At 51.5% G+C, this 25453-nt stretch overlaps 10 protein-coding genes across 10 annotated transcripts; 5 read left to right on the top strand and 5 right to left on the bottom strand.

The window, feature by feature from the left end:
• Nucleotides 1–203: 203 nt before the first annotated feature.
• Nucleotides 204–1859, top strand: PSV08DRAFT_356135 (uncharacterized protein; the record flags this gene model as incomplete). Its single annotated transcript, XM_066092925.1, has 2 exons — nt 204–918; nt 967–1859. 2 exons carry the CDS (start codon nt 204–206, stop codon nt 1857–1859), a joined length of 1608 nt encoding a protein of 535 aa, XP_065948150.1.
• A 137-nt stretch (nt 1860–1996) lies between these two features.
• On the bottom strand, nt 1997–2456 carry PSV08DRAFT_356134 (uncharacterized protein; the record flags this gene model as incomplete). Its single annotated transcript, XM_014225664.2, has 2 exons — nt 1997–2186; nt 2263–2456. The coding sequence occupies 2 exons, from the start codon at nt 2454–2456 to the stop codon at nt 1997–1999; spliced, it is 384 nt and encodes a 127-aa protein (XP_014081139.2).
• A 1236-nt stretch (nt 2457–3692) lies between these two features.
• PSV08DRAFT_210036 (glycosyltransferase) lies at nt 3693–5205 on the bottom strand. Its single transcript, XM_014225663.1, has 3 exons — nt 4869–5205; nt 4201–4819; nt 3693–4155 (listed from the first exon to the last, which is right to left on the bottom strand). The coding sequence occupies exons 1-3, from the start codon at nt 5188–5190 to the stop codon at nt 3717–3719; spliced, it is 1380 nt and encodes a 459-aa protein (XP_014081138.1). The 5' UTR covers nt 5191–5205; the 3' UTR covers nt 3693–3716.
• A 372-nt stretch (nt 5206–5577) lies between these two features.
• Nucleotides 5578–6629, top strand: PSV08DRAFT_188085 (60S ribosomal protein eL8; the record flags this gene model as incomplete). The annotated part of the gene is made up of 4 exons (XM_014225662.1): nt 5578–5658; nt 5809–5960; nt 6016–6051; nt 6104–6629. The coding sequence occupies 4 exons, from the start codon at nt 5578–5580 to the stop codon at nt 6627–6629; spliced, it is 795 nt and encodes a 264-aa protein (XP_014081137.1).
• A 217-nt stretch (nt 6630–6846) lies between these two features.
• On the bottom strand, nt 6847–8592 carry PSV08DRAFT_16951 (uncharacterized protein). The gene is made up of 2 exons (XM_014225661.2): nt 8282–8592; nt 6847–8206 (listed from the first exon to the last, which is right to left on the bottom strand). The coding sequence occupies exons 1-2, from the start codon at nt 8503–8505 to the stop codon at nt 6943–6945; spliced, it is 1488 nt and encodes a 495-aa protein (XP_014081136.1). The 5' UTR covers nt 8506–8592; the 3' UTR covers nt 6847–6942.
• A 309-nt stretch (nt 8593–8901) lies between these two features.
• On the bottom strand, nt 8902–15383 carry PSV08DRAFT_16949 (uncharacterized protein). The gene is made up of 4 exons (XM_014225660.2): nt 15256–15383; nt 14512–15093; nt 9055–14455; nt 8902–8983 (listed from the first exon to the last, which is right to left on the bottom strand). Exons 2-4 carry the CDS (start codon nt 14946–14948, stop codon nt 8921–8923), a joined length of 5901 nt encoding a protein of 1966 aa, XP_014081135.1. The 5' UTR covers nt 14949–15093; nt 15256–15383; the 3' UTR covers nt 8902–8920.
• An 88-nt stretch (nt 15384–15471) lies between these two features.
• Nucleotides 15472–17078, top strand: PSV08DRAFT_333540 (uncharacterized protein). The gene is made up of 5 exons (XM_014225659.2): nt 15472–15651; nt 15956–16133; nt 16186–16375; nt 16427–16535; nt 16586–17078. The coding sequence occupies exons 2-5, from the start codon at nt 15961–15963 to the stop codon at nt 16651–16653; spliced, it is 540 nt and encodes a 179-aa protein (XP_014081134.1). The 5' UTR covers nt 15472–15651; nt 15956–15960; the 3' UTR covers nt 16654–17078.
• Nucleotides 16473–18730, bottom strand: PSV08DRAFT_365845 (uncharacterized protein). Its single transcript, XM_014225658.2, has 2 exons — nt 18479–18730; nt 16473–18297 (listed from the first exon to the last, which is right to left on the bottom strand). Exons 1-2 carry the CDS (start codon nt 18617–18619, stop codon nt 16909–16911), a joined length of 1530 nt encoding a protein of 509 aa, XP_014081133.1. The 5' UTR covers nt 18620–18730; the 3' UTR covers nt 16473–16908.
• Nucleotides 18731–18958: 228 nt separating this feature from the next.
• On the top strand, nt 18959–20352 carry PSV08DRAFT_333523 (Decaprenyl diphosphate synthase-like protein). Its single transcript, XM_014225657.2, has 3 exons — nt 18959–19284; nt 19347–19606; nt 19655–20352. Exons 1-3 carry the CDS (start codon nt 19063–19065, stop codon nt 20250–20252), a joined length of 1080 nt encoding a protein of 359 aa, XP_014081132.1. The 5' UTR covers nt 18959–19062; the 3' UTR covers nt 20253–20352.
• A 462-nt stretch (nt 20353–20814) lies between these two features.
• On the top strand, nt 20815–24974 carry PSV08DRAFT_210013 (Alpha/Beta hydrolase protein). Its single transcript, XM_066092083.1, has 3 exons — nt 20815–21732; nt 22726–24046; nt 24108–24974. The coding sequence occupies exons 1-3, from the start codon at nt 20905–20907 to the stop codon at nt 24812–24814; spliced, it is 2856 nt and encodes a 951-aa protein (XP_065948149.1). The 5' UTR covers nt 20815–20904; the 3' UTR covers nt 24815–24974.
• Nucleotides 24975–25453: the final 479 nt, after the last annotated feature.

Here is a 25453-nt window from a genome sequence, read left to right as displayed (position 1 = left end):
CATCGCCTGTGTATATATGTGTGTGCACATATTGTATATCTTCATCGTCCATTTGTGTTTGTATGCAACAAGCAACCAACAAGCCCCGTGCACCCCCACCAACCCTCACCACCACCACACACCCACCACCACCACACACCCACCACCACCACACACCCACCACCTCCCCTCCTCGACATGTCTGCTCCTCTGCGCCCTCTGCCATGCCTCACCCTCCCACGCCCCTTGCCGCCCTCCTGCGCCTCTCCATCTCCCCAATCCTGACCAGACTGCCCAAGACATTCGTCCCCGACTCCCCACATCCGCTTGTGGACACACAAATGCCGGCCGCCGGCACAGCGCCACAATTGCACACGTCCCTTACACACACCGTCCCAATCGGGCACCCCTCTGGCCCCAACACGCTTCTCTGGCACCTCACAAGATTGACGTCGCCGCAGCTGTACCGGTTCTTGTCAAAGCATACGCCGTTGCCCTCGATTGTCGTCGCGCAAATGCACCGTGTCGACCCCCCGCTGCCTGACCCGCACAGTCGGTCAAAGTTGCAGGTCGAGTCGCAGGGCCGAGATGCACATACGCCGTTGATGCATTGTCGCCCACTTGTGCACGCATTGCCGCACCGCCTGCAGTTCAGTGCATCCGACGTCGTGTCGCGGCACACGCCCTCGCACCGCTCCACCCCAAGCCCCTCACACGGTTGCCCGCTGGGCGTTGCGCTGCTTGTCGATGCGCTTGTTGACGTGACTGTCGTTGAAGACGCCGCCGACGTACCGGATACGGATGAGGCAAGAGACGACGATGACACACTATTGGTGATGCTGCTGCTGCTACTGCTACTCAAACTAACCGACGCACTACTAACCGTCGACGAGCCTGAGCTACTACTAGTTGAATCCGACAATGAACTAATGCTTGATAGTTGAGAGGAAGTCGCACTGCTGCTGCTGCTGCTGCTGATAGAAGCAGTTGTTGATGACGTAATATTGTTCGACGAACTTGTAGCCACAACCGACGATGATGAAGACGGGCTACTCGAAGACATCAGAGAGCTCTCAGAAGTAGCAGATGGACTGCTTGAAACGCTGATCAAACTGCTCCTAGTACTGGATGCACTACTCGGGGCAACTGACGAGCTGTTCGACGTTGCCGAAGGGCTGCTTGTCGGAACTACGCTTGTCCCGTTCGAACTGCTAGACGAACTGCTGGATAAGCTGCTGGGAGATGTTGATGAGCCAGTACTAGACGCCACACTCGTGGCTGAAGACGACCCAATCAAACTACTAGACGAGCTACCCGTTGATACTGATGCACTGCTAGTAGCCCTCACACTTGTACCTGATGACGTGCCATTCAAACTGCTTGCTGAGCTGCTAACTGAGTTACTCGGCCTAGTCGACGGACCAACTTCGCTTCCAGTGCTAGATAGACTGTTCAGACTTGTAGGCGATGAGCTTGATCCTGTCATCGTAACACTCGAGCTACTAAAGTTGCTTGTCACGCTAGCCGATGTACTAACCAATGAGCTACTGCTTTCAGTCGAAGACGTGTCTGAGCTAGACAAGGTGCTGACTGTGCTGCTAACAGATGCACTACTTGGGCCAGTTGAGGATGTCGTTGGACTCGACGATGCGCTGCTAGTGCTGCTACTAGATTGTGAGAAGGACGACAAAGCCGAACTAGATAATGAGCTGCTTGTGCTGCTAGAAGAAGCCATACTCGACACCATGCTGCTACTAGATAACGTCGAAGACAACGAAGTCAAAGTAGACGACGCAGACGACACAGAGACACCCGGGCAAGACGCCTTGGTGGTCACGATCGAAGTAATTGTAGTCGTGGCTGTATTCGTCACAACCTAGCAATGACTTAGCATCACACATACTCTCTTTCTTTCCAGTCTCCCCCCATATCTACGAGCTGACTTACTGTTCCGAGATAAGACACCAAAGCGGTAGTAATGTTTGCACACGAGCAAGCAGACGAGTAGGCTCCAGAGTTACAGGCCTGTGTAGCATACGAAGGCCGCGGTCCAAACACGGTTGTGGTGGAGAAGTCTGTAGGGAGAGCCTGGCGCATCACTAGTCGCTTGCCCTGCGACAATGTCGACTGGGGCAGTGCCTCGCTCGGCGTCACAGGTACAGTGGGCGGACATGGTGAAGTCGTCGTTGAGACAGTCTGACTGAGAACTGTAAGAGTAATACTGCAGTAAACATGATCAGTCTGAGCTCCAAGTAGACATCTCCAAGGACCGCGTTCACGTACATGGGGTGCCAAATCACGCTGGTAGTAAGGAAGTCCTCACAGTCCTCCACTGCCTGAACGACACGTAAGAAGTCGCCACCGCCAAAGACGGCACTGTAGCAAGCGTCCGACGAGGAGCACTGTTGCCTGGGTTCCAGCACGGCTGCTAAAGCCGTCGAAAGAGCAAAGGGGGTAGCAAAGGTAGACAATTTCATTTTGGCCTTGGTGTCAATTGCGATTGTAGATATCTCACAGTCAATGCTGTGGGCCCAACCACGATTGTCGAGCAGCAGAGCAGAATTTATACATTTGTCCCGTTATACTTCAGGGCTGGTATCCGAAATTCTGCTATTGAAACCTTACCCTCATCAGTCCAAGCATGCCAATCTTGCTCCACTCCCTGGCATTGGTCCGGTGCCAGTAACGCCTTCTTGCAAGTCTCAGCCTAGATGTATTTCCCTCGAGCGACACATGCCGAACTCGGGCGTTGGTGTGCTGCTCCAGTGTCGCCAGTGGCGGCCGGGCGCTGGTCATAGACAACAGTGTTGCAAGCCAACTAGCCCATGGCTGCAGCCGCCACGTACGTAGTATTCTGTGGTTGGAGATTAGGCTGTAAACCAAGGCGTTATCAGGCACTTGGCTCCTGCAGCTTATGCAGGTACTATGTACATTCCCAGGCGTACAATCTACAGTAAGCAGAGACAGGCTGACACCACTACTCAATGGGGCATCCATAGCACGCCACCGCCACGAATAGGGGAACTCCTGTCTTAACAAATCCTAGAGTAAGATGATGTGCAAAAGCTGTTACGCAAAAGCCAGGCTCGTCAAATACTTGTTATCAAGGTCGCATTGCTGATCACTGCTCGCTTCGAGCCGTGACACGAGACGTTTGCTGTAGGGTACCGTCTCTACCTGCCTTTGTAAAGATGCATAGCAGCACTGGGCCTGGTGGAAAATCCAGAACCATAGCACTGGGATCCCACATACCAGCTGACACTCAGTTGGTAGCCCAACGCACAGTAGTTTAGAGTCTGGACGGTACCAGAAGTGTGGCTTGGAATGGGCGTACTGAATAGCGGCAAAGTGTGTCGCACCAAATGCAGGGAGTTGGCCGCTTCACAGTCAGATTACACGCTTTGAATGCCGCCAATGTCTGCGCGACCGTGTTTACGCAGCTATGTTACATTTCCATTCATCAAGTCCTGATACTCATCTATCAATATCCAGTATGGAGGATAGAGACAACGAGTTAATACCGTCACACCTCGACTGCAAGTTCAATCATCCAGCATCTTGATCTTGCTCATGTTTGCTGGGTGAAACCTCCACCTAAGACTATTTTGATCAACCGAAAGAGCTTTCAGGGCTGCACATGGATGCACTTTGATTCATTGGTTTATTTGAAAAAAAAGCACTATGATTGAGTTCAACAAATACCGTCTTTCACTAAGAAAGGCCATTAATTTAAAATCCTATGCTGGCGGGAGAAAATTCGCATAAAGCACACCCTGAACTAGTGAGTAAACGACCATACCGCGAACGAACCATTGCGCCCACGACGAACGGTTCTTCGTGGAAGACAATCCCTGCGAGTCTACCACCCATGTCGCAACCATCAGGTACCAAACAGGATAGCCCGAGGCAATGCGATTGACAATCTGAACATGAAAAGTTGTGACAGCCAAGATAGCCAGCAATAATTGTGGGAGTGCCAATTCAGGTAACTTGCATATGGCAGAACCTGTATCCTGCGTAACGCTGGTTCCAGAAGCAGGGGTTCTAGGCAACAGATCCCCGGCGCAGCTGCAGAGAAGGGTAACACTCGAGGTAAACAGAAGCCATAGAGTCGGTGCTGCTAGCACAAACAGGGGCAAATTCGATACAGTCCAGTACCGGAAAAGTCCCACATTCCTGAAAAGAGATTAGAACAGTAAGCATCTGATCGAGGCCACTTACCAGTAATGGCTTTGTACCCACGAGTAAATGCTTGGGAGGCGTTTCTCGCACCATGGTCGGATTGGAGCGCTACTCTCTCCATTGCAGAACTCTGTATACGCAAGATACTGCGGCCCGATAAAAGCCACGGCAATCAGGCCACCTGAAATACAAGTGACAAGGGTCCTCCTTACGTCATGAATGCTCCGCTGCGTAGACGCAAGGGCAAAAAGATATCTCACGACATCGTATAATAATATAGTGCCACTAAATAAGCCATTGCTCCGCATAAGGGTCGCGGCGGCAAAGAAAAGACCAGCGCCGACCTTTTGGATGTCTTCCTGAATCGAAAAGGCTGTGCTTCTAGCTATGGTCCTGGATTGGGCATATAGAAGCATACCCGTAAAGTTTAGGAGAGAAAAAATGGCCTCTGCATATGGTGCACACATGAACAGAGATGCAGGTGTCAAAACATGCAGAATGGCCGCCACAAAGGGGATTGTCTTTTGTCGTTGCGGTTCCAGAACCAGGGTCAGGAGACGATGCAGCACTAGCACAGAAATGAGGTGGCAAGCATTGGAAACAATGATACCAGCCAGCACGTAGTAGTGGAGCGGAGGCGTTACGCTTCCACTCACGACTGCTGGCAATCAGCACTCGTCCAGAAACAGTAGATGCTTCTTACTCACATTGAACCGTTATGCCTAGGAAACGCGAGTACACCCCGCTGAAAGCCCATGCTTGTTCATGGATCAGCCCACGCTCAGCTGACTTTACGAAGTACAAAGCGTCCCATCGGAGCAGATTGAGTACGAATCGCTCAAAGCGTGTAGAGGCATTAAAATGGCTGTGACGCTGCACGCTTGTATCAAGCAGTATGAGCCCAGATGTGTCGTACCCAGGGCCTGGACAGAATGCTGCAAGTGTGAGGAGAATGGCTTTCCACAGACAAAACAATAAAACTAGACGACTAGTTGAGCGTTGTCTAGGAGACTCTGATACGCTCTTCATGTTGCGATTCGGGTTGTCGTGGTAGAGGGACTTGCCGCACTCCGATTGGGCAGAGCGTTAGCGTCGGTTAAATATTGTTCCGCCTCCGCGCCCACTCGCTTCGCGTGGATTTCGGTAGGAGCGACTTCTGCGCCCGCTCTCGATTTCTTCGTCAAGCCCAATTTCGCCAACGTCAATTTCGTCGACCGCCGCCAACACACAACGTAAGCGCACTTCCACGCAATGAATGCTCGTTAGCATTTCCGCCGCATCTCTCTGCATACGCAAGAGTACGCAGCGCGAGGATGGCTAGAGTTGTAGAACGGCCGCAAGGCCCTTCTCGCTCTTACGAGATTCAAACCGAAAATGCGTGAACATTCGCTAATGGTTTGTTCTCTATGACAGAAAATGCCACCAAAAGGAAGCGGTAAGAAGCCTGCGGCTTTCCCCCAGGCCACTTCTAAGTCGGCTGCGGCGAAGAAGCAGAAGGTGAGTCTCCCCCTCTCTCCATCCGTATCAAATACTGCCTTTGCTGCTGAGCACAAGCTTTTCCGTTCGCCGTCTCTACTTTCCAACCACCAATTCAACCCAATTGCGCACGTTTAGTCCTCTATCAAACTTTTCAGCTAACCAAGATAGAACCCTCTCATCGAGAAGAGGCCCCGCAACTATGGCATCGGCCAGGACATCCAGCCCCAGCGCAACCTCGGCCGCATGGTCCGATGGCCAGCCTACGTCCGCCTTCAGCGCCAGAAGAAGATCCTCAACATGCGCCTGAAGGTCCCTCCTTCGTTCGTCTCCCACCAGTAAACATTACACAATGGCCCAAGACTGACTTTGATCCAGCATCGCTCAGTTCCAGCACGTTGCCGACCGTAACCTGTATGTTACCCACTACCATTTTTCGTCTTCGATAGCTAACCCCCATATTCAGCGCCACCCAGTCCTTCAAGCTCCTCAACAAGTACCGTCCCGAGACCAAGGCTGAGAAGAAGGAGAGGCTCACCAAGGAGGCTACCGCCGTCGCCGAGGGCAAGAAGAAGGAGGATGTTTCCAAGAAGCCCTACGTCGCCAAGTACGGTCTGAACCACGTTGTCGGCCTCATTGAGAACAAGAAGGCTTCCCTTGTTCTCATCGCCAACGATGTCGACCCCATTGAGCTCGTCATCTTCCTGCCAGCTCTCTGCCGCAAGATGGGTGTCCCATACGTCATTGTCAAGGGCAAGGCCCGTCTCGGTACGGTCGTTCACCAGAAGACCGCCGCCGTCCTGGCCCTGACCGAGGTCCGCTCCGAGGACAAGAACGAGCTCCAGAAGCTCGTCACCGCTGTCAACGACGGTTACCTCGAGTCACACCACAAGGATGCCTCCCGCCACTGGGGTGGTGGTATCATGGGTGCCAAGGCCAACGCTCGCATGGAGAAGCGCAGGAAGGCTGTTGAGAACGCCATCAAGATCTAAGCGTGTCTTGAGGTGTTTGGAAGGGTTCATGATGACTTTATGGCGTGTCTCTTATCTCTGCATGTATGCGGTTCACAATACCAACGGAGTTTAGGAGGGTTAAAAGAAGTCGCTAACGACTACATTGACTGGAATCGATTTGATAACGCACGCCAATTCTACACTAATCATGTGATGTGATGTTGTTGGCTCAATTCTTGCATATCAGGTACTGATACATTTGTCGGACTTGCTGCTTTAGCTAAAGCTGGCTGCATTCACAAGAGTGTTCTGTAGGTATTGCCATTCCTGAGTACGGTCGAGGCAACTCATTCTAAAAGTTGTCAATCCGTGTACCAATGTTTCGTGCATTCGCCAAATTGACCAGCTCGCCGCCGACCACAACATCCATCAAACCCAAACCTACGCTTTTGTATATTACGTTGCCCTTGACTAACCACTCTATCAGGCTTTTATGCGCCTTGTCCTCGCTCTCGTGGTGTTTGTCTTTCTCCTTGTCTTTCCCACTTCGTCTCTTCTTCTTAGCCGCCTCGCACTCGCCCAGCTCGACACCACCCACATCGAGGCCTTCATCTTCCATCTTCTTACTAGCCATGCACTCCATCCGTCTCCTCTCTGCATCCCGCTTCAGCATGACCAGCTCTCCGATTTCGACAACCTGCTCGGGACCCAGCCCAGCTTGCACCACCTCGCCGGCTTCTTTCAGACACCTGTCTACGCTGTCTACCACAATCGCGCCACCTTGCTGGGCATGCTTGTGGAAATGGCGATGGCCGTGGTCAGGCGCCACATTCTGCCGCACAACGTCTGGGTGCAGTTCTATCATCGAGGGCGAAACCGAGCCAATGGCTGCTATGTAACGGCCTTTCTTCCGGCCTTCGGGGTTGGTCAGGATGGCTGCCGGGAAGAGCGGTGTTGCGGATGGCGTGCAGAGAAAGATGCAACTGCTGGAGCGAAGTGTATCGTGTAGGTAGCGAGTGTACTCTCCATGCGAGGGTGTTAGGATTTGTATCTTCGGCTTGTGAAGGGCTTCAGCCTGCGATGGAGCTGTCTGTCTGTACGCAGGAATGTGCTGTGGGTCTGGATTGAATGCTTTTGGCGCTTCGTGCGGATTGTACAGTGTTTCGAGTAGCTGATGCACGCGCTCGAAATCGCGGTTAATGATGTTTAGATGATGGATGTCTTCGCCTCGAAGTAAGAGCGCGAGGCGAATATGCCAGTAAGCTTGTCGCCCGGCTCCAAAGACAACCACGTCATGTACATTGCGCCGTTTCTTAAACAGCATGGTACTTGCGAGCGCAGTGCGGAAAGCTGTCACTTCAGAGGTGTTGAGAAGGGCGCGCAGCTTGCCGGAGTTGTCAAATAGGGTAAGACTGCCATGTTGCGTAGAAGAGGATGCAAGTGGCAGCAAGTGACGAGACGATGTCGCAGTTTCCAAACTCTTGGTTGATGCTGTAGAATTCTGAGATATCGTGACTGAACCCAGAGAGGAAGTTATCGACTCAGTGTCAGACAATCTTGGGGCCTTGACACCATCGCTCAAATGTGTTGCAATCTTCACCCCGAGACCATCGTTGCTATATCGTATGTATCAGCAACAAGTACACTATTTCCATGCGTGAACTCAAAAAGAAAAAGAATGCGAAACATACCTACTGGCCGGTGTAACCGTCATCACTCCTCCATCCTTGCTTCTCAGAGTCGTCCCAGCAGACTGGTAACTCTCGCAGCACCCATTGTCACTTTCTTCTTCGGTACTTGTTGAATAGTGGTGCAGTGCATCTGCTAGGCTTTGCTGCAAGTCCAGTATGTCCTGCTTGGTCAATTGCAAAAGTAGTGTGCGGACGTCGGATTCAGACAGTACTGCAAGCGACATCTTTTGAAAAGTGCAAAAGAAGAAGAGAAGAGTCTGAAGCTATGGTACTTTGGGTGCGTCTGGCAAGAGAGATGTTAGAGAAGTATGATGTCAATGGGTAGATGCGGCCGAAATCTCCCCAAGTGGGGTTCAAGAGGGGCAGCTGCAACTCTTAAGGGCAGAATGCTAAAGATTGGTCTCTTCGTCCGTGACGCATGAGTAAGCAGCAGGTACAGTCATAAGTGTATCTTTTTGATGTATAAGCACAGAACTATGGAGAATAGCATTTTCTCCACATAGCGCCATGCACCCATGACCCTGTCATATCATTCATAGCTATGATCCTCTCTGTTATTGGCTATAGTACACGACTCTCCCCTCGCCACAAATTCCCTTGAATGCCGCCTGTCCTGTTCTTCGAACGCCTGTTTTGCATCTAAGCAAAATAACTCTTCCACAGTACACCCTCCAGATCCTCCAACTGCTCTTGCTCAAATGCCTATTTTTACTGTTAGCATCTGCTTCGTATCGAGATACACTCGTGGGTCTTCTGAGGATTGAGATACATACCTTAACGTCCACATGCCAGGTATCTTGCCTGGTCTTTTTGAAGTCTGCAAGAATAGTCTTGACACTCTTGCCCACCATACCAGGATCAGCTGCTGCCTTTCTTGCAAGTGTAGCCAACACCTCCGGTAACCAGGTTAGCGGAGGGCTCTGGTAAGGGAATGCTTGAACAAGCGCACCTAGACCCAACACAGCAGCATGGCGAGTGAGCACAAGCTTGCCTTGCTCGGTTGTCGGCGTGCCTGGAATGCGCTTCTTTGGCAGAGGATTCTTGGCAAGCTGCTTGGTGAACCGCTCCTTAAGCGTTGAGACTTGACGATCACGGAATGCAATCGGCGAGCAGCGGATCATACCAGACAAGGTAGTAGCTGCACCCATACGCACCTCTAGCTGAGAGTCTGATAGCATAGCAGAAACGCAATCGAACATGCTTTGCTGCTGCTCTTCGCTCATCAAGAACAGCCGACGGAAGTAAATAACCTGGATATTGATCAAGATCCTGAGACGCTGATGCCAGCTGGTTGCATTGCGTCCAATCCGGATTAGCGCAGCAATGAACTCAGAATCCTCACCCTCACGATGGGGGATATTTGGCAGATGCCGGAAAACGTGGTAGGCGAGCGATTGTAATTCGGGGTCCTCTTTAATGTCCATCATATGGAGTAGTTGCTCCATGAAGACATCTGGGAAGAAGCTGACGAGTGATGTACATTCATATGAAGAGAGAGTGGTGTCGAGCCAGAGCAAGACTGTTTTGCCACCAGACGTGTAGGAAGAAGGCGTTTGCTGCCCTGCAGGACGCTCCTGGCGCCATACTTCAAGTCGGTCGAAGACATCGATGATAGTCTTTTTGAACTCCTCCGTAGGTTGATAAGGTCGAACTCCGATTGACGAAGCTTCTTTCTGTGCTTTCATAAGCGTACTGACATCTTTATATGATTCATGGTAACGCGTCCTGAAGATGCTTGCGATAGTCTGGCCCATAGCCTCACGCACGCCCTTGTACGGATGGTCGAGATGCTTCATGAAGTCTTCCAAAATTGGCTTCTCCAACCGAAAATGCCAACCAGCATCACAGATGCACTGAGTAAGTAGATGGATCTTTGAGCTCTCTTTGAAAGCGGCATTGGAATCCATATCGAGACGGAAGCTGGCCAACCAATCGACAAGCGGCCATCCACGTCTAGGATCTTTGGATTGCAACACGACATGCAGAAAGGTGGTCCAGTAGCCGGAATTTTCTGGCGTCAGACCATCCTGGAAGATGCCGCGGACGATAGGAAAGACATATTCCCACACCGCTTCCCGTTTATCGGCTTTGAGATCTGGAGCACACGAAAGCAATGCAGCCATGATCTCAGCAGTCGCGCGGTGTTGATGCTTATCACTGCCATCGGCATATACTGACTGAGTCAGATCCTTGATGTCTTCAAATGTAGCTTCTGTCAGGCCACAGAATACCAGATCGAACGAATGGGTCAACACCATTGCACTTGACATGCGGAAACGATCAGCGCTGTTATCGCGTGGCTCCTGCTTCATGAAAGCGAAATAGTTGGAGAACCAAGATCGCGTAAGATGCTTCGCGATCTTCTGGCGAACCCCATTTTCAACATCGTCATACGACAACTGCGGAGCATTTGGCTTGAACGCAGTCATACTCTTGGTCCACACTAACCATCCAGGATAATCGAAGTCGATGTAATACTTGGCTTCTGGCTGAGCAAACGCCGCCAAGTACTCTACCGTCCAGTTAGGATCTTCTGGCTTTGTCTCCACCGAAATCTTGTCTGGCAGATCTTCTTCGTTCAACAGATACTTCTCATAGTTGTGACCCGTGATGGCACGTGTCTGAATGACTGAGTAGAGGCCGATGAGGGCTCCAGCATACAAACCCCGGAGACTAGGGTGCTGATCAATAGATCCCTTGGTTACAAGATCGATCATCTCGTCGGATGCAACAGTGTCGTAACGCATGCCTAGATTGACGATAATAGCCGCAGTCCTGCTAACCTTCTTCCAATGCTCAGTGTTGGCGATCTCCACAAGCTCCTTAGATAGCTCGGATTTCTTATCTTCGATACGAGCTCGCTTCTTCTTGATATAGTCTCGTCGCTTAGTGACTTTGGTATGTACACTGTCACCCTCCTTAGAGTCAATGGCATACGCAATAGACTCCACTACCTCTTTGGGCAGAATAACCATGCGTTCCATTGCTTTGCCCATATCCATGATTTGGAAAGTGGCGTTGGTAGCAAGCTTTTGCACCGAAGGCTTGTCGGCACCAGTAACTTCGATGAAGGCCTTGATCAATTTGGGAGTAAATCGCCAGTCTCGACTAATTGTCTTTGCCAAACTGCCAAACAGAAGAGCGAACATGGCACCCTTGATGCGAGGGTAATCACTCTCAGCGACAGCCTTGACAAAAGCGTCTAGCAAGGATGGAATGACAAGCGGCCTAGCGCCAAGCACACACTTAACAGCTGATTCATTGGCGGTCTGCGCAGTACGTCGAATCTCAGTGTAGAGGGAGATGCTAGATTCGGCAAGATCTAGTAACAGAGTCATGTCGAGATCTGTCTTTGGTCGCGGGTTGGCGTTGTGTCGCAAACGCTGCAGGTGGTAGACGTTGGCCCGCCGGACTAGCAGAGGTCTTGGGTACTGCTTGCGCAGTCCACTGAATCTAAAAGGTCGCTCATCGTTCTCCAGAAGTCTTGAAATCCGATCAAGCACATGAGCAGATCGCTCAATGCCAACGTCGATGAACCATGAGCGATAGGCATTGTACAACGAGTTGAAGCAAGGCACATCATCGGGTTGCTTCTCAATCAAAAATTGGTGTACGCTGTGAAGCATCTCACCAACTTGCCTGCGCAGGTCATGGACAAGCGTGTAGTTTTTGTCACCACGACGGAGTGGATAGCCAGCTTCGTACTGAAAGGTAGGCTTCACCTCTTCGTCTTCAGCTTCGCCAAGACCAGCATCGTCGTCGATACCTTCTGTATCCATTGCATCTGGATCTGAGCCGTCGTCTGATGCGTTGTTACCATCTGTGACCTGGTCGTGCCGAACATCAAACAAGACTGAGATACCAGAAATGATCAGTCGCAACAGAACAAGATTGCGAGATACTTCATCAGACCAATCTTTTCCGGTGCCTTCGCGTTTAATTGGAGAGTCCGGCTGTGTAAGGGCATGAAGTGCTTTCATGGCGTTATTAGCATGAGTTTCGAAAAGCTTGATAGCGAAGTCGATCTCTTCTGAGCTGGGGGTGTGCCACTTGATATCCAGCTTCTTGACATCAACCTGTCTACCCCACGACTCTGTTGACAAGCCTTGCTCAAGCTCACCTTGCTCATAAATGGAGTAGTCGATGGTGTATGTGCAGGTGAGATTGAGGAGCAAGTGATGGATGAAGTTGGAAACATGTACGGTAGGTGTGCCGCGACACTTCTGCTGCATGTATTCTGCAATCGCAAACAGCTCATCCTTCCACTCAAGAACTGCGTCGCCAACATGGACAACACACATGCTAAGAATGCAGAGATTCCAAACGAGTGCACGATCACGTGGAAGCACTTCTGCACCTGTAGTTCGCGTCGAGCCAGCGCCAATTTCATCAATCTCAGTGCGGATACCTGCAAGAAGATGTGGCAAAAGGCGCTTGAGGGCTTTCTCAGGGTTGATCTTGACAAGACTGTTGCAGACGAACGCAATGGCGTCCTTTGCTTGATGAACCACGTGGTTCGTGATGAAGTTGGCAATCTTATCAAGGGCGATATCGTACAACTCGGGAGAGAGCGCAGCAAGAAGTGGCGTAAAAGCCGCTGGAAGTTGGTTGACCACATATTCCTCAGGAGAACCACTGCGAACTCTAGATGCATCTGGCAAATTCTCCAATAGCGTGAAGACACGACCAAGGAATGTGATGAGGAACTCATTGAGTCCAGTCGTGGATGATCGTAGAATCATAGCCTCGTCTTGATCACTGAGTTCTTCATCGTAATTAATCTCGATGTTACCATTGGCATTTTCCAGTCGATCAACCTGCGCTGTGATCCATTCCACAGCCAGGCCGGTGTCACCACCGGCATCATCTGAAGGTGTAGTTGCTCCGTCTCTGGACGTTTCCTCGTTTGACGCCTTCTTTGCTTTTGTGAGATCCTGGAACGGAATAAGGTAACACACACCCTGAATATATTGCAAGGTATGCAGCGTCTTTTCCAGGTCGTTGGCGTCGATACCAGGTAGCGCAAGCCCAAGCACCGACGTAACGTGACACCGGAAGCCTTTTGTCTTGGCCATGACTTTTGAAAGCATATGCAACGCACGAATAGACGAAATTGTGCGATGTACCTCAACGAGCCCCTGCATCGCAGGGTAAATCCGCTGTAATGCACCTGGAAGAATCAGGTTGGGCTCGAGATACGCCAGACTCTGTAAAGTAGACAAGGCGTACTGTACTGCCTTGTCGCTTTTAGAGAAGATGCCCATGAACGTGACCTCGCGCAGGCAGAGCACGAAGCGTCGCTTGACTGCATCATTGAGTCGTCGTTCTTCCGGTACATCCATCTCACCGCTATGCTCTCGGTTCCAACGCAGTACAAAGATATCTGCCAGGTAGTACACAAACTGTGCTAACGGCCTAGTCCAGCTCCCAGAGTTGGAAGGATGGAAAAAGGTTTCTACCGCTTGGACTAGACCCTCTAGTTTGGTAAGCGTGGAGTCTGGATTTTCAGCGGATGCAGGTGACAACGACATGGCGATGATGCGAGCAATGTGGTGTGTAGACGGATGCTTGCGCGGGTCGCGATCTAGCATCACAGCTAACCCCGCCCCAAGATCGACAGAACTGCTGTATGGGGATGTTGCTTGACCAACTGGGATCTCAAGCAGACGCAGAATCGCTGTGAATATCTGGGACGATTGCTCTCCTGTGAAGATGCCATACTGTGAAAAGGGGACATGCGGCGCTGTCAGGTTGTCCCGCGCCAACCTCGACAGGGTGTCGATATAGTGTGCATCAAAGAGTCGCGATCGGTTTACTAGTGACCACAAGTGGAAAAATGTGGGAAGATACTCTTGCGGTAGCAGGTGCTTCATGTCCTCTGGCGCTGGGTGGGTTGGGAGTAGCAGATTGAGCAGCCCCACAACGACGAATGCATTCTCACTAAAAGACGTGCTGAAAAAAGGCAGAAGCTCTTCCAGCATGGCTGGTATATCCTTGGGATCGAAGTATGACTGCGCAAAAGTGCACATCTTGGTCAGAGTGCGGATGTTCCGCTTCACGTTGGGTGGGTGCGAGCCACCCGACTCTGAGGGCAGCACGAACATCTTCAACTCTCTATACAACGGCCGCCAATCGAGTATCAAGTCGATTCCAGGTCGAAGGTAGTGCTTACGCCTATCAAGTTGTCAGTGTCGATTCATCACCCAAACTCCAGCTTCAGCTTCACCTACTTAGTCAAGACCATGAACATGCTCGCAAAGCGCTCGGCCACCAAATAGTCTAGGCCAGGGGCCAACGCCAGCTCATAATAAAGCTTCACCAGCTTCACCCGCGTGCTGCGGGGAAGATCGAACTTGAGTGATAGCCAGCCCCGAATCTCGCGCGTCCAGTGTACTGCGCCCGGCGCAAAGTCGCCCGCTGAGACGGCAATATAGAGGTGCTTCAAGCATGTGTTCAAACTCTCCTCACGATCGCTCTGATCTTCTGTCTGATATGGAAGGTATTCAAAGTATGGAAATGTCCGTGGGCGACGCCTATCGTCAGCCCCGTTGATGGTGCCGTTGGCCTGTCGCCAGTCGCCACCGGGAGAAGTGGCACGAGATGTATCAGGACCAGACCCGGTATCGAGGGCGCTCATGAGCTGCGATATTCGTTCGCTTACGGCCATGGTGCCGGTTTGTAGCAAGGGGCGTGAGGGTGTCTATGTGCGGCCGGGGTATGGCTAGGGCGCGGTGGGGAAGGTGTTGAGATGTAGGATCATTAATGTCGAGCTAGCAATGCGCAATCAACAGGAGCCAAGGCTGGTTTGCTCGCTTTGAATGGAAAAAGTAAGCAAATGATTGAGCAAATGAAGGGCAAGCGGTGATAGGCTGGGGCAGTGAAGTGTATATGTATAGTAGAGTGAGCACCACCAAGCGCATCATCCAAGGCGGCGGCGGGGCTGAGGGTCGAATTGAGAGATGCACGCGACTTACAGAACGATTGCGTTGTATGGGATCCAGGTTCCGATGTTGCGGGGATATGCTGGTGGAGATGAGCTCAGCCGGGGGTGCAATGATTGACAGAGTGAGGTGGTTCATGTGGGTAGCCGGCGCCTCGTCCCTATGACATGTACTAATGCTAAGGTGCTGGAAGCTTTGGCCAGGCGATGTAGCAGCCAGCCAGCCAGCCAGCCAGGCCTAGACGAATGAGGCCTTGAGTGCACACCACAAAGACAAGACGGGCTGCACTGCTTCTTGGGAACAGCTGGTGAGAGGTTGTAGGAGTAATAGTAGATTGCATAGTACGGGCCGACCGAGCTACACGAAGGTATATATCGTCGGACCTCCGCCAGGCATTCACGAGACGCGCAACGCTGAGGTTGCCACATAGTAAGCACCTTACCCCCATCCCATCTCCAGTCTTTCCTAGCACTTGGCCCGTGGCTGTTCTGGTCGCCAGGGCCGGAGTCATGTTTGTCCTGTACCTCATCCATGTTCCCGTTTCATTGCGTTTTCGTCCGCATGCACAAATATGGTTGTGGCACGACACGCGACACGTCTATCTGCTGTCCTCGAAAAGCCTTCTCTCCTCCCGGTCTTCTCTTGGCTTGAAGCAGCAGCATGTTGATCATCAACAAGCCTTGACCCTTCATGTTCCTTCTACCAAGTAGATTGGTCAGTTGACGTGTCTCAGAAAACATGAGTTCGTACTACGACGTCGACGCCATCCTTACAGATGCCCAGAAGGTACCCTGCACCTTTGAGCTTACTGTTCCTGGTCTCGGCTATCTTGAAGGCAACATGAACGGCGACATGAAGCAAGGCTCAAAGGTCGAACTTCCCTTGTGGCTCGGCGAGATGCTTGCACTGAGGTAAACTGGTTTTTGTATCTTTCCAACAGCTATGTATTTACACAATCTACAGCCAGAGTCTAAACACTTCATCTCTCGTCACTATCGATCCTCCCTCGGCCCTCTCTCCACGCGTCTTGAACGCACTCAAAGCTGACCCGCGCACCGTTGATCTGCGAGCCTTGGCTCCGCACTTTTATAATCTCGGAGCACGTATCCTCGAGCTATTCGAAGAAGAAGAAATGATCGAGGTATTAAGCGATGTGAGTATTGTGCCAAGCCTTCCGGCACCTGGTTAGAGTTAACACCCACAGACCTTCAAGGCCAGGGCTGCTTTGATAGCTGATCAAGCCCATAACCCACGGGGTGCATTGGGTGAAGGCGCTGACTTTATGCGGGGCCTAGATGAGAATGAACGGCAACGTGAGTATCCACCAATCAATTTCGGGATCTTGCAGCTGATGCCGACAAAGTGTTCCGTGCGGCACATGACAGCGCAAAAGGCGTGCGCACCTGGATGACAGATCTGAAGAAGAAATGAGCAGGGCCACCGGGGACTGGTCAGCAGGGCGGCCGAGGTCGATTCGGAATCAAGCTCGGACAGAACAGAGCAGGACTGCATAGCATAGTGGCAATGACTAATGAAAACGCAAAGAAGAAAAAGCATGACTTCGGAAGGCTGATAGTGACACACAATTGCGAGGCAAGCAGTCATGGAAGCCTACCTTCTGATTATAATACAATACCTCAAATCAACCAGCCAGTGAATTCAAATTGTGCTTTCGTTGCTTCAATCTTACCGCATTGTCGCACCAAGATTACTGTTTTGTAACAACAGGGCCAGCTGATCTGGCGGATACCCTAAGAACACTGGCCCATTGAATATCATTTGGGGTATCAACCGTGGGCCTCCAGTCTCTCCATTCTGCACTGGGGACTGTCTCTGTGGCGGGGGCTCTGCGGGCGGCGTCTGGGTATTTGCGACTTCGGGCGGCGATGACGGCGGTGGGACAGCTTGTGTTGATTGATGTTGTTCATGAGCTTGGTTCATCATCGCTCGATGATCAAACGGACACTTTCCTGTGCTTTGTGGCGTGTCTTCCACTGGTCGACCGGTATCTAGCGGAAACTGTGGTGATGCAGTTGGGACGGAGCCAACTGACGACGAGCTTTCGGCATTGGTATATTTCGCTGGAATCGATATGCCCCAAGGCCGGCTTGGAGACTCGCCTACTCGGACTTCCTTTAGCGGACGGTCAAAGTGCGCTGTTCTAGTTTCGTCCATGACATGGTCTTCTGGCTGTTCCTCGGGAGTTGGAGTACCATCATGAAGACTTGCTGAGACAGCTGTAGCCCAATTTTGGACTTTGGTGTCTGCTCTGGCGTTGGCAATGTGGTTAGGTTCAGTTTCCGGTTCTTCGTCTATAGCATCGTCAGGATCCTCAGGCAGCCATGCCTGGTGCTTTTGACCCAGGCCTTGGATCATGTTGACCAAGTTGCCATACTTGCGATCCAGCTGTTCAATGCTTTCCTGGTTACGCTGGAAACGTGTGATGCAAACTTCGTGGCTCCTGGGCAGCTCGTGCTTGTGTTTTTCAAAGTATTCTGCAACCTCTTCTGGGTTATGCTGGTCAAGGAAGCGGATGGGACAGACGGCAGCAGACCCAGATGCAGCGACCGAGGCAGTCAACGAGGCAGGTTTATTGCTACATATTTCGGCGCGGATAGGATCGGCGAAAGAGGGTCGTTTAGACCTACGACCGCGCAGGCTAAGACGTGAGGTCGAGCTTCGCGGCGTAGCAAGAGGACTGCCTCTACCACTTCCAGATGCGAAAGGGCAAGCTAGCTTACTGGGCGTTCCAGCAACTGTGAAATCTTTTTCAAGAGGTGAAGTGGCTCTATTACTCTGTGTCTCAAGTTGCGGGGTCGGTACATCAGCTGATGGGCCGCTCCATATCTTTACACTTGTATTTTCAGGGGCACGCAGTTGAACAGCAGCCTCCTCAGCCTTCTGGATGACCAGTGCCCGGCTCTTGCGCTCTACATCGTCGCTATTTGCTAACTGCTCCACCAAATTCACATGCACATGTGGTTGTTCGTCCCCAATTCGCTCGAGCTCTTGCAAAAAAGTAAGATGATCTTGCGACAGCGTGTCCGGCGCGAACCGCTTGAGTAGGTCGAGATACTGTGGAATGTCAGACTGGATCTTGCAGAATAATGTGTGCTTAAACGTGGAATGAAGAAATCCGAAATCAGGTCATGCTGTGGTTGTTTTCTGTCAAAGCCGCGAGAGCAGCTGCAGGTCTAGAGCTAAAGTGTATCATCATGGAAGAAGGGGAGGAGAGCTATTAGCAGATGTCACATACCTGTTGCTTGGCCCACGAGAGCTTGCTTTCCACCTGTTTTTGCTGATCAAAAAGAGCCTGGTATTCTCCACTCAAAGCCGCAAAGCCTTCGACCAGCTGCTCGGCAAGCACTGTGACGTTGAGCTGAGCCTCATCGGCCATAGTTCCGATAGCACAAGGACGAAACGTGCGAAGATGATGCGTATAGAGATACCAGGAGAGCCCGGCTTTGATGACGCGGCAACGAGGCTCGCGGCCAGGAAAAGTGAGAGATGGACGGAAGCTCGGCAAGGATTGCAGGGTCGGAAGCAGCGGCGCAGGCCGCGCCACGCTTAGTCATCTCTACCAGCCACTCACCTTGCAAAGACGCCCATGGTCAGATGCGTTGGGAGGCGCGTCAGGGCTCACTGCGCCTTGGACCTGTTACGTAGCATCTCTTCTTGAACTGCAACTTTTATACGCCATGATACCCTAATAGTACAAGAAGCGCCATTGTTTAGCGAAACTTCTGAGAACCTCTGCTGGCATCCTCGTCGCCCTGATTCGGCACTGCAATTCCAAACCCCCCTAAAGAACAGACGCTAAGCACCTCGATAATATTCACAATGGGGTCAATCCACGATTCCCGCATACACAAGTGGTTCGCAACCTCGCCTCCGGTCGCATGGACGATCAGACAGCTACGAGAGATCCTCATTGGGTCCCTTAAACAGGGTCCAATCCCGCAACATGTGGCGTTTGTCATGGACGGGAACAGGCGGTTTGCACGCAACCACCACATTGAGACTGTAGAAGGGCATAATCTGGGGTTTGAATCGCTGGCTCGGGTACGATGAACCATGGAAAGGGTGCATTTCCCTTGCTGGGTATGATACTGACAACTAGCCAGATCCTCGAAGTGTGCTACAAGACCGGGGTGAAAGTGGTGACAATCTATGCATTCAGTATTGAGAACTTCAAGCGTTCGAAGCATGAGGTGGATGCGCTCATGTCCATGGCCAAGGTAAAGCTGCAACAGCTAGCCGAGCATGGTGCTTTACTGGACCGCTACGGTGCATCCATTCGAGTTTTGGGTGAGCGCGAGCTTGTCAACCCTGACGTGCTTATGGCTATAGACAAGGCCGTGGCCATGACTGCCCACAACAAGAAGTACACACCAACATCCAGTACGAAGACGATTGCTGATTCGTTGAACAGGGCTGTCCTGAATGTCTGCTTTCCTTACACGTCGCGCCATGAAATCACGACCGCTGTCATGAAGACTGTCGAGACGTATAGCACCCCTATGCACAACCTGTCTACTTCGCCGAAACGCGCCTTTTCCGAATCGCACATTACGCAGCATATTAGGAAGCAAATGTTGGAGGAGGATGCAGATAGCGCACTTGAACAGCCCGAGTCACGTCCGGCGTCGCCTTCGAAAGAAGCTGCCTCAGCGGAAGATGGGCGGTCTTCGTCGACCGCAACAGTCATTAATCCACCAGACAAGGACGAGTCGCAGACGGAACCTACATTCCTGGATCCTGAGTCAATTAGTGCCCAGACACTGAACGACAACATGATGACAGCCGACGCTCCACCGCTCGATTTGCTTGTCCGCACTTCTGGTGTGCAACGACTGAGCGACTTCATGCTGTGGCAGGCTCATGAGAATACGTCCATTGTGTTTCTCAAGTGCTTGTGGCCCGAGTTTGATCTTTGGCAATTCCTGCCCGTACTAGTGGAGTGGCAGTGGCAGCAGAAGAAGCTGCAAGAGGAGCAGCAGCGTATTCGTGGGCGGTCAAAGTCAGAGTAATACATACACCGGAGAAACAGTTGATTGGAGGTCGCGGTCGAAGGAGGCAGATCTAGACTTGAGCGCGCATCAAAGATACCCAGAATCAAGTATTCCATCCATCCCCTAATGCACACTACAACAAGCCATCGCTTAGACTACCGGTCGATCTGGCGGGACTGTGGCCCTCGAAGGCGCCTGCGTCGGCGGTATTTATATAGAACTCCTAGTTTCGGCGGCAGGCCTGGCACGTGTATGTACACAGCTTTCAGCTGCTAATGTATAGCATACCAGTCTTTAAAGGTCGGTGACCTAGCACACGACCTTTGGACTTGTGCGAGGCGCGCTAGCCAGTCCTAGCGCAAGGAAGCCAAACGTCATCCTACCCTACTGCCGCCCATGACAGCCGAGGAAGAAGCTATCAGCGTGCAAGCTGAGCAATGCCTTATATTATGCGCACGCCAGGGCTCTGAGTGGGCGCCTAGCTGTCGTCACGTCCAGCTCATGTCAACGTTGTAGTGCTTACCAGTCCAAGTGACGCTGTTCTGTATCTGTTTGCTGGGGTTGTTGTTTGCGTGCTATATACTTACTACTTGTATTACTTCTTATCAGCAACCATCTTGCTTCCGTCACTCCCCGTTCCGTCTAATCGCACGCCATCGACCACAGCACCATGAGCGCACCAACCATTCTCACGATACCTGTTGAGCTACGAGAGCTCATTTACGGGTTTCTCTTTGGCAGCTACACCATTCGACACGGCTTCAAACACCCAGGCCTTCCTAGCAGCAAAACGGACGACTCTAATCGTACATCACTACTTCTCACTTGTCGCCAGATCTACACCGAGGCCAGCCGTCATCTTCCGCTCAACTGCACCCTCCACTTCCGCGGTACTGAGAACCTGCTCGAGACACTCCTCTCGATCGATCAGAGTGTGCTGACCCGCTTGCGCCACATTCGGGTTCGCGCATATCCATTCCCCCTGTACACTGGAGAGACTACGCATTACTATCCTACCTACTATGCAGCAAATGCGTTTAATATGCTGCCTGGTCTGTGTCTTGACACACTAGTCGTGGAAGATTGCTGGCATGGTTTTGGCATGTGCGATGGATGGCGAGACGTTACAACTTACTTCGACATCGAAAGCCTCCTCAATAGCGACGCTTGGAAACAGCTTACATACATAACACCTTGTACCGACTTCATCGCCTCGGGCTACGACCATCGGCACAAACGATCGGCCCAGCCCGAAAACTGGGATGCGCTTATCAAGGAACGTGATGGAGTCGAGTACGGCGCAGAGGTCAAGATGTACATCGTTCCGTACAACCAGCAAGCAGCTACCGGCTGTGAAAAAACCGAGGACGGACGGACGATGCAGCCCTGGGCAGCAAAGCCAGGGGATAGAGTCAACGAGGACTGGCGGATTGCAGGACCGGAGCAAGATATGAAAGGCGAGGTCAGGATCCTGGCGAAGCGAGGTAAGCGGGCAAGAGTAGTACAGTTGGGTCTCAGCGAAAAAAGAACTTGGAAAGAAATCAAAGGAACCACTGTTGGTGGCTTTGCCCCCGAAGGTGAGCAGGCTTTCAGCCCCCACGAATACACTCAGCTGTAACTAACTTGTTTAAGGATGGACTCCATACCATAACGATATGTCAGATGCAGTCGGATGGATATATGGTGGCTATGGGCGAAGGATGCAACTAGCCGATGCCGCTCTTCACAGTTGACTACATCGCTTCACTACGCAACCTGTCCACGCGCCATGGATGTCGGGTGCACGAACTCAGGGTTGAGTACTGTGCAGCATTTAGCTGCATAGTGCAAGATTCGGTACCCCTGCATTCATCTATATAGGTTACAGTGGTGCGTAGTGGCGCTGTCTTTGCAAGGCGGCTGAAGTGTTTTGCGCGCTGTGCCGCATGGCATAGTGAGACTATGGATTCGAATCGCGGCACATGGAAGACACGTGTCTGAGAAAGGTGGTACTGCACTATTGATTGTACAGTATTTTGTATTGTGAGCTCAAGATGGTTAGTTTGGGAGGCATGTAGGAATTTTGCGCTGGACATGCCCAGGGTGCATGGAGTGCCAAACCACTTGTCGGCATCGGCCGTTGCGCGACCGTGCCGCAAAGTTATGGGGGTCACTTCTGCACGTTCAACTTGCTGCGCAGCTGCTTTGCATTGAACTAGGAGATTCCTATTTCGACATGGTAGCCTGTCGCTTAACAGTTGTAAAGGGAGTCGCAATGAAAGTACAAGTAGGGGCGGCAGACCACGACTTTGTTTGCTCTCCAACGTTACACGGCGGTGCGCACTGCTTGCTTGTACGCTCCACCTGTCACCTGCTTTGTGTAGCATTTCAGGCCTCTTATCATTTCTATGCGATAGTCGTTGGCTAATGAGCTGGCACCCGACAAAATGGTAAGCCCACTTATGTATTCACAGAACACGAGCAAGTACGTGCGCAGACTGAACATCACTAGCGCCAACTATCGCACATCATCTTAGCACTTGTTGCTTTTGGCTTTGGGTTCTCACTTGCCCAGCAGTATCCGCTTCCTGTTACCTATGACACCATTCTCAAATCACCCGTGGACCCTAGCATCACCATCTCCTTCAAGCAGCCTGAATCCGACATATGCTCTACAACTGCTGAAACGCAGAAGCAGTACTCGGGCTATGTCAATCTCCCTCCGTTTACGCTTACGCCCTTTCAGCAAAACTACTCAATCAACACCTTTTTCTGGTTCTTTGAGGCTCGAGACAACCCAGAGACTGCACCATTAACAATATGGCTGAACGGTGGACCTGGGCAGTCTAGTATGGTTGGTCTCTTTACCGAAGTAGGACCATGCAAGGTTATACAAGGGTCTAATGACGGCTACACTACACAGCCCAGGCCCTGGGGTTGGGATCGCAGTTCCAACATACTCTTCATCGATCAGCCCACTCAAACCGGCTTCTCCTATGATGTGCGGGTGAATGCGTCTGTAGATTTCAGCAATGATGACCCTATCAGCTTGGATGCCCGCAAGCAACCGTCACCCCTTCCAACTGATGTACCTGCCTGGCGCTTCAAAAACGGAACGTTTGCTTCTGGTCTAATCACAAACACGGAAGACTTGACTGCCATTGCCGCCAGATCGACCTGGCACTTCCTGCAAGGTTTTCTCTCCGCTTTCCCTCAGTACAATCCTGGAGTACATCCTGATAGTGATGTTGTCGAGTCTGCTGCCATCAATCTGTTTGCCGAGAGCTACGGGGGAATGTATGGCCCCATCTTTGCAGACTTTTTTGAAGCTCAAAACGAGGGAAGAAAATATGGAAAGGTACCAAGCAATGCATTGGAGATCCGCGTGGGTTCAGTAGGCATTGTGGATGGTGTCTTGGATGTTATTGCAACCACAACATCAAGTCTGGAATTTGCATACAACAACACATATGGTATCGAAGGCATCAACATTACGACCTACCAGAATGCAATAGCTGCAGTCAATGGAGAGATGGGCTGTAAGGATCTAATAACGCAATGTCGTGTGCTCGTGGCAAAGAACGATCCCGATAATCTCGGTACTGATGAGGACACGAATAAGCTTTGCGCAAGTGCTCTATTAACCTGTCAATTGGCTGTTCTTCCTGTCATGGCTATCGGAAGAAGTGTCTATGACGTGCGAGTGGAGCCTCAGATTGCGCCGGCTGCCTCCTATGTAGAATATCTGAACGATGCCAGGGTTCTACAGTCCATTGGGGCTTCGGTCAACTTCAGCTCACACAGCATTACTGTCGAGAACGCTTTCAATTTCAGTAAGTCATATTCATTTGACAAGCTTCTCTAGGAAGAGAGCTTTGCTGACTCTTCCCATAGACGGGGATGCTGCTCGTGGGACGCAGCTGGCCTCTTTGGCACGCTTGCTCGCTCGCGGCATAAAGGTAGCCTTGATATACGGTGACGCTGATCTCCTGGGTAACTGGTATGGAGGTCAGAATGGATCTCTCGAGCTAGCTAGTCTTGTTCCAGGGTACGATGCCGCCTTTCCAGCCGCTGGGTATGCTGATATCGTTGTCAATCCATCTTACGTTGGTGGAGCCGTGCGCCAATATGGCAACCTTTCATTCTCGCGAATTTACGATGCTGGTCACCAGGTACCTTACTATCAACCAGAAGCCGCGTTTGCTGTCTTCAGTCGGACTATTCAAGGCCGCGACATCAGCACGGGTCGTGAGGCTGACTTGTCTACGTTTGCAACCGAAGGACCCAACACTTCTGATCATAAGAATGCGGTGCCGCCTCAGCCAGACTCAGCCTGCTGGATTAGAGACACTGTTTCTACTTGTACAGAGGAAGAACGGGCTGCTATTCGCCAGGGCAAGGGTACAGTCAAGGATGGCATATGGATGCCTTCAGAAAGCATTGTAGCATTCGAGAAAACGTCTGGAAGTTCGTCACTGCAACGAAGTCTCCCGATCCGACTGTTCCGTCGCGACACCCATCCAGAAGGAAAAGAAGTCAGGAGAAATACACAGAGAGTCCTTATTGGGGGACTTTCTGCAGCGGTTGCATTGCTGTTGTGAGTGCTATTGCACCAACATCCTCCCAAACGCTATATAGAATAATCCTTCATACATAGCCAAACATTCTCTGTTGCACCAAGACCACTCTCACAAAAAAGAGTAACCCACTCCAAACTAAACCCCTCAATCACTGAAAAAAAAAAACTAAAATAAAAAACCATAGCGGCCTCCTTACGACCCTCTGCTGCTGCAGCTGCAGCTGCTGCTCGCGCCTCTACAACAACAACAACAACAACAACAACAACACCCCACATTCCCCTAACAGCGAAATGGGCCCCATAGTCTCTATCCAGGTGCACCGCCAAGACGCAAATTCCCTCCTCCTCAACCCACTCCCCCGCCACCTCCCACTGCTAGAATCCATCCCCGAAGCGAGTCCGCGTCCCAGCGAAGACATGCGCCGCTCGCAGGAAACAAAAAGAGCGCCACATCCCTTGCGTAAGTATGCGGCGCAGAATGCTATTCCGTGTGATGCTGGCAGTAGTAAGTAATAATAGGCGGCAAAACGGGCGGTGGGACGGGATACAACAACTCCGGTCGGTGGAGTCGGGTCTCTTGGCGAGAGGGAAAATGTGTGAAGGATGAGAGGAGAGGTTTGAGGGGTTTCTTTTTTATTGTTGTTGTGGTTCCGCGGGGAAG

This window comes from Bipolaris maydis (assembly GCF_028858645.1).
Source record: "Bipolaris maydis strain C4 unplaced genomic scaffold PSV08scaffold_15, whole genome shotgun sequence".
NCBI lineage: Eukaryota > Fungi > Ascomycota > Dothideomycetes > Pleosporales > Pleosporaceae > Bipolaris > Bipolaris maydis.
Note: the sequence above shows the minus strand (reverse complement) of the source record. Positions and strands in the feature narration are given on the sequence as shown.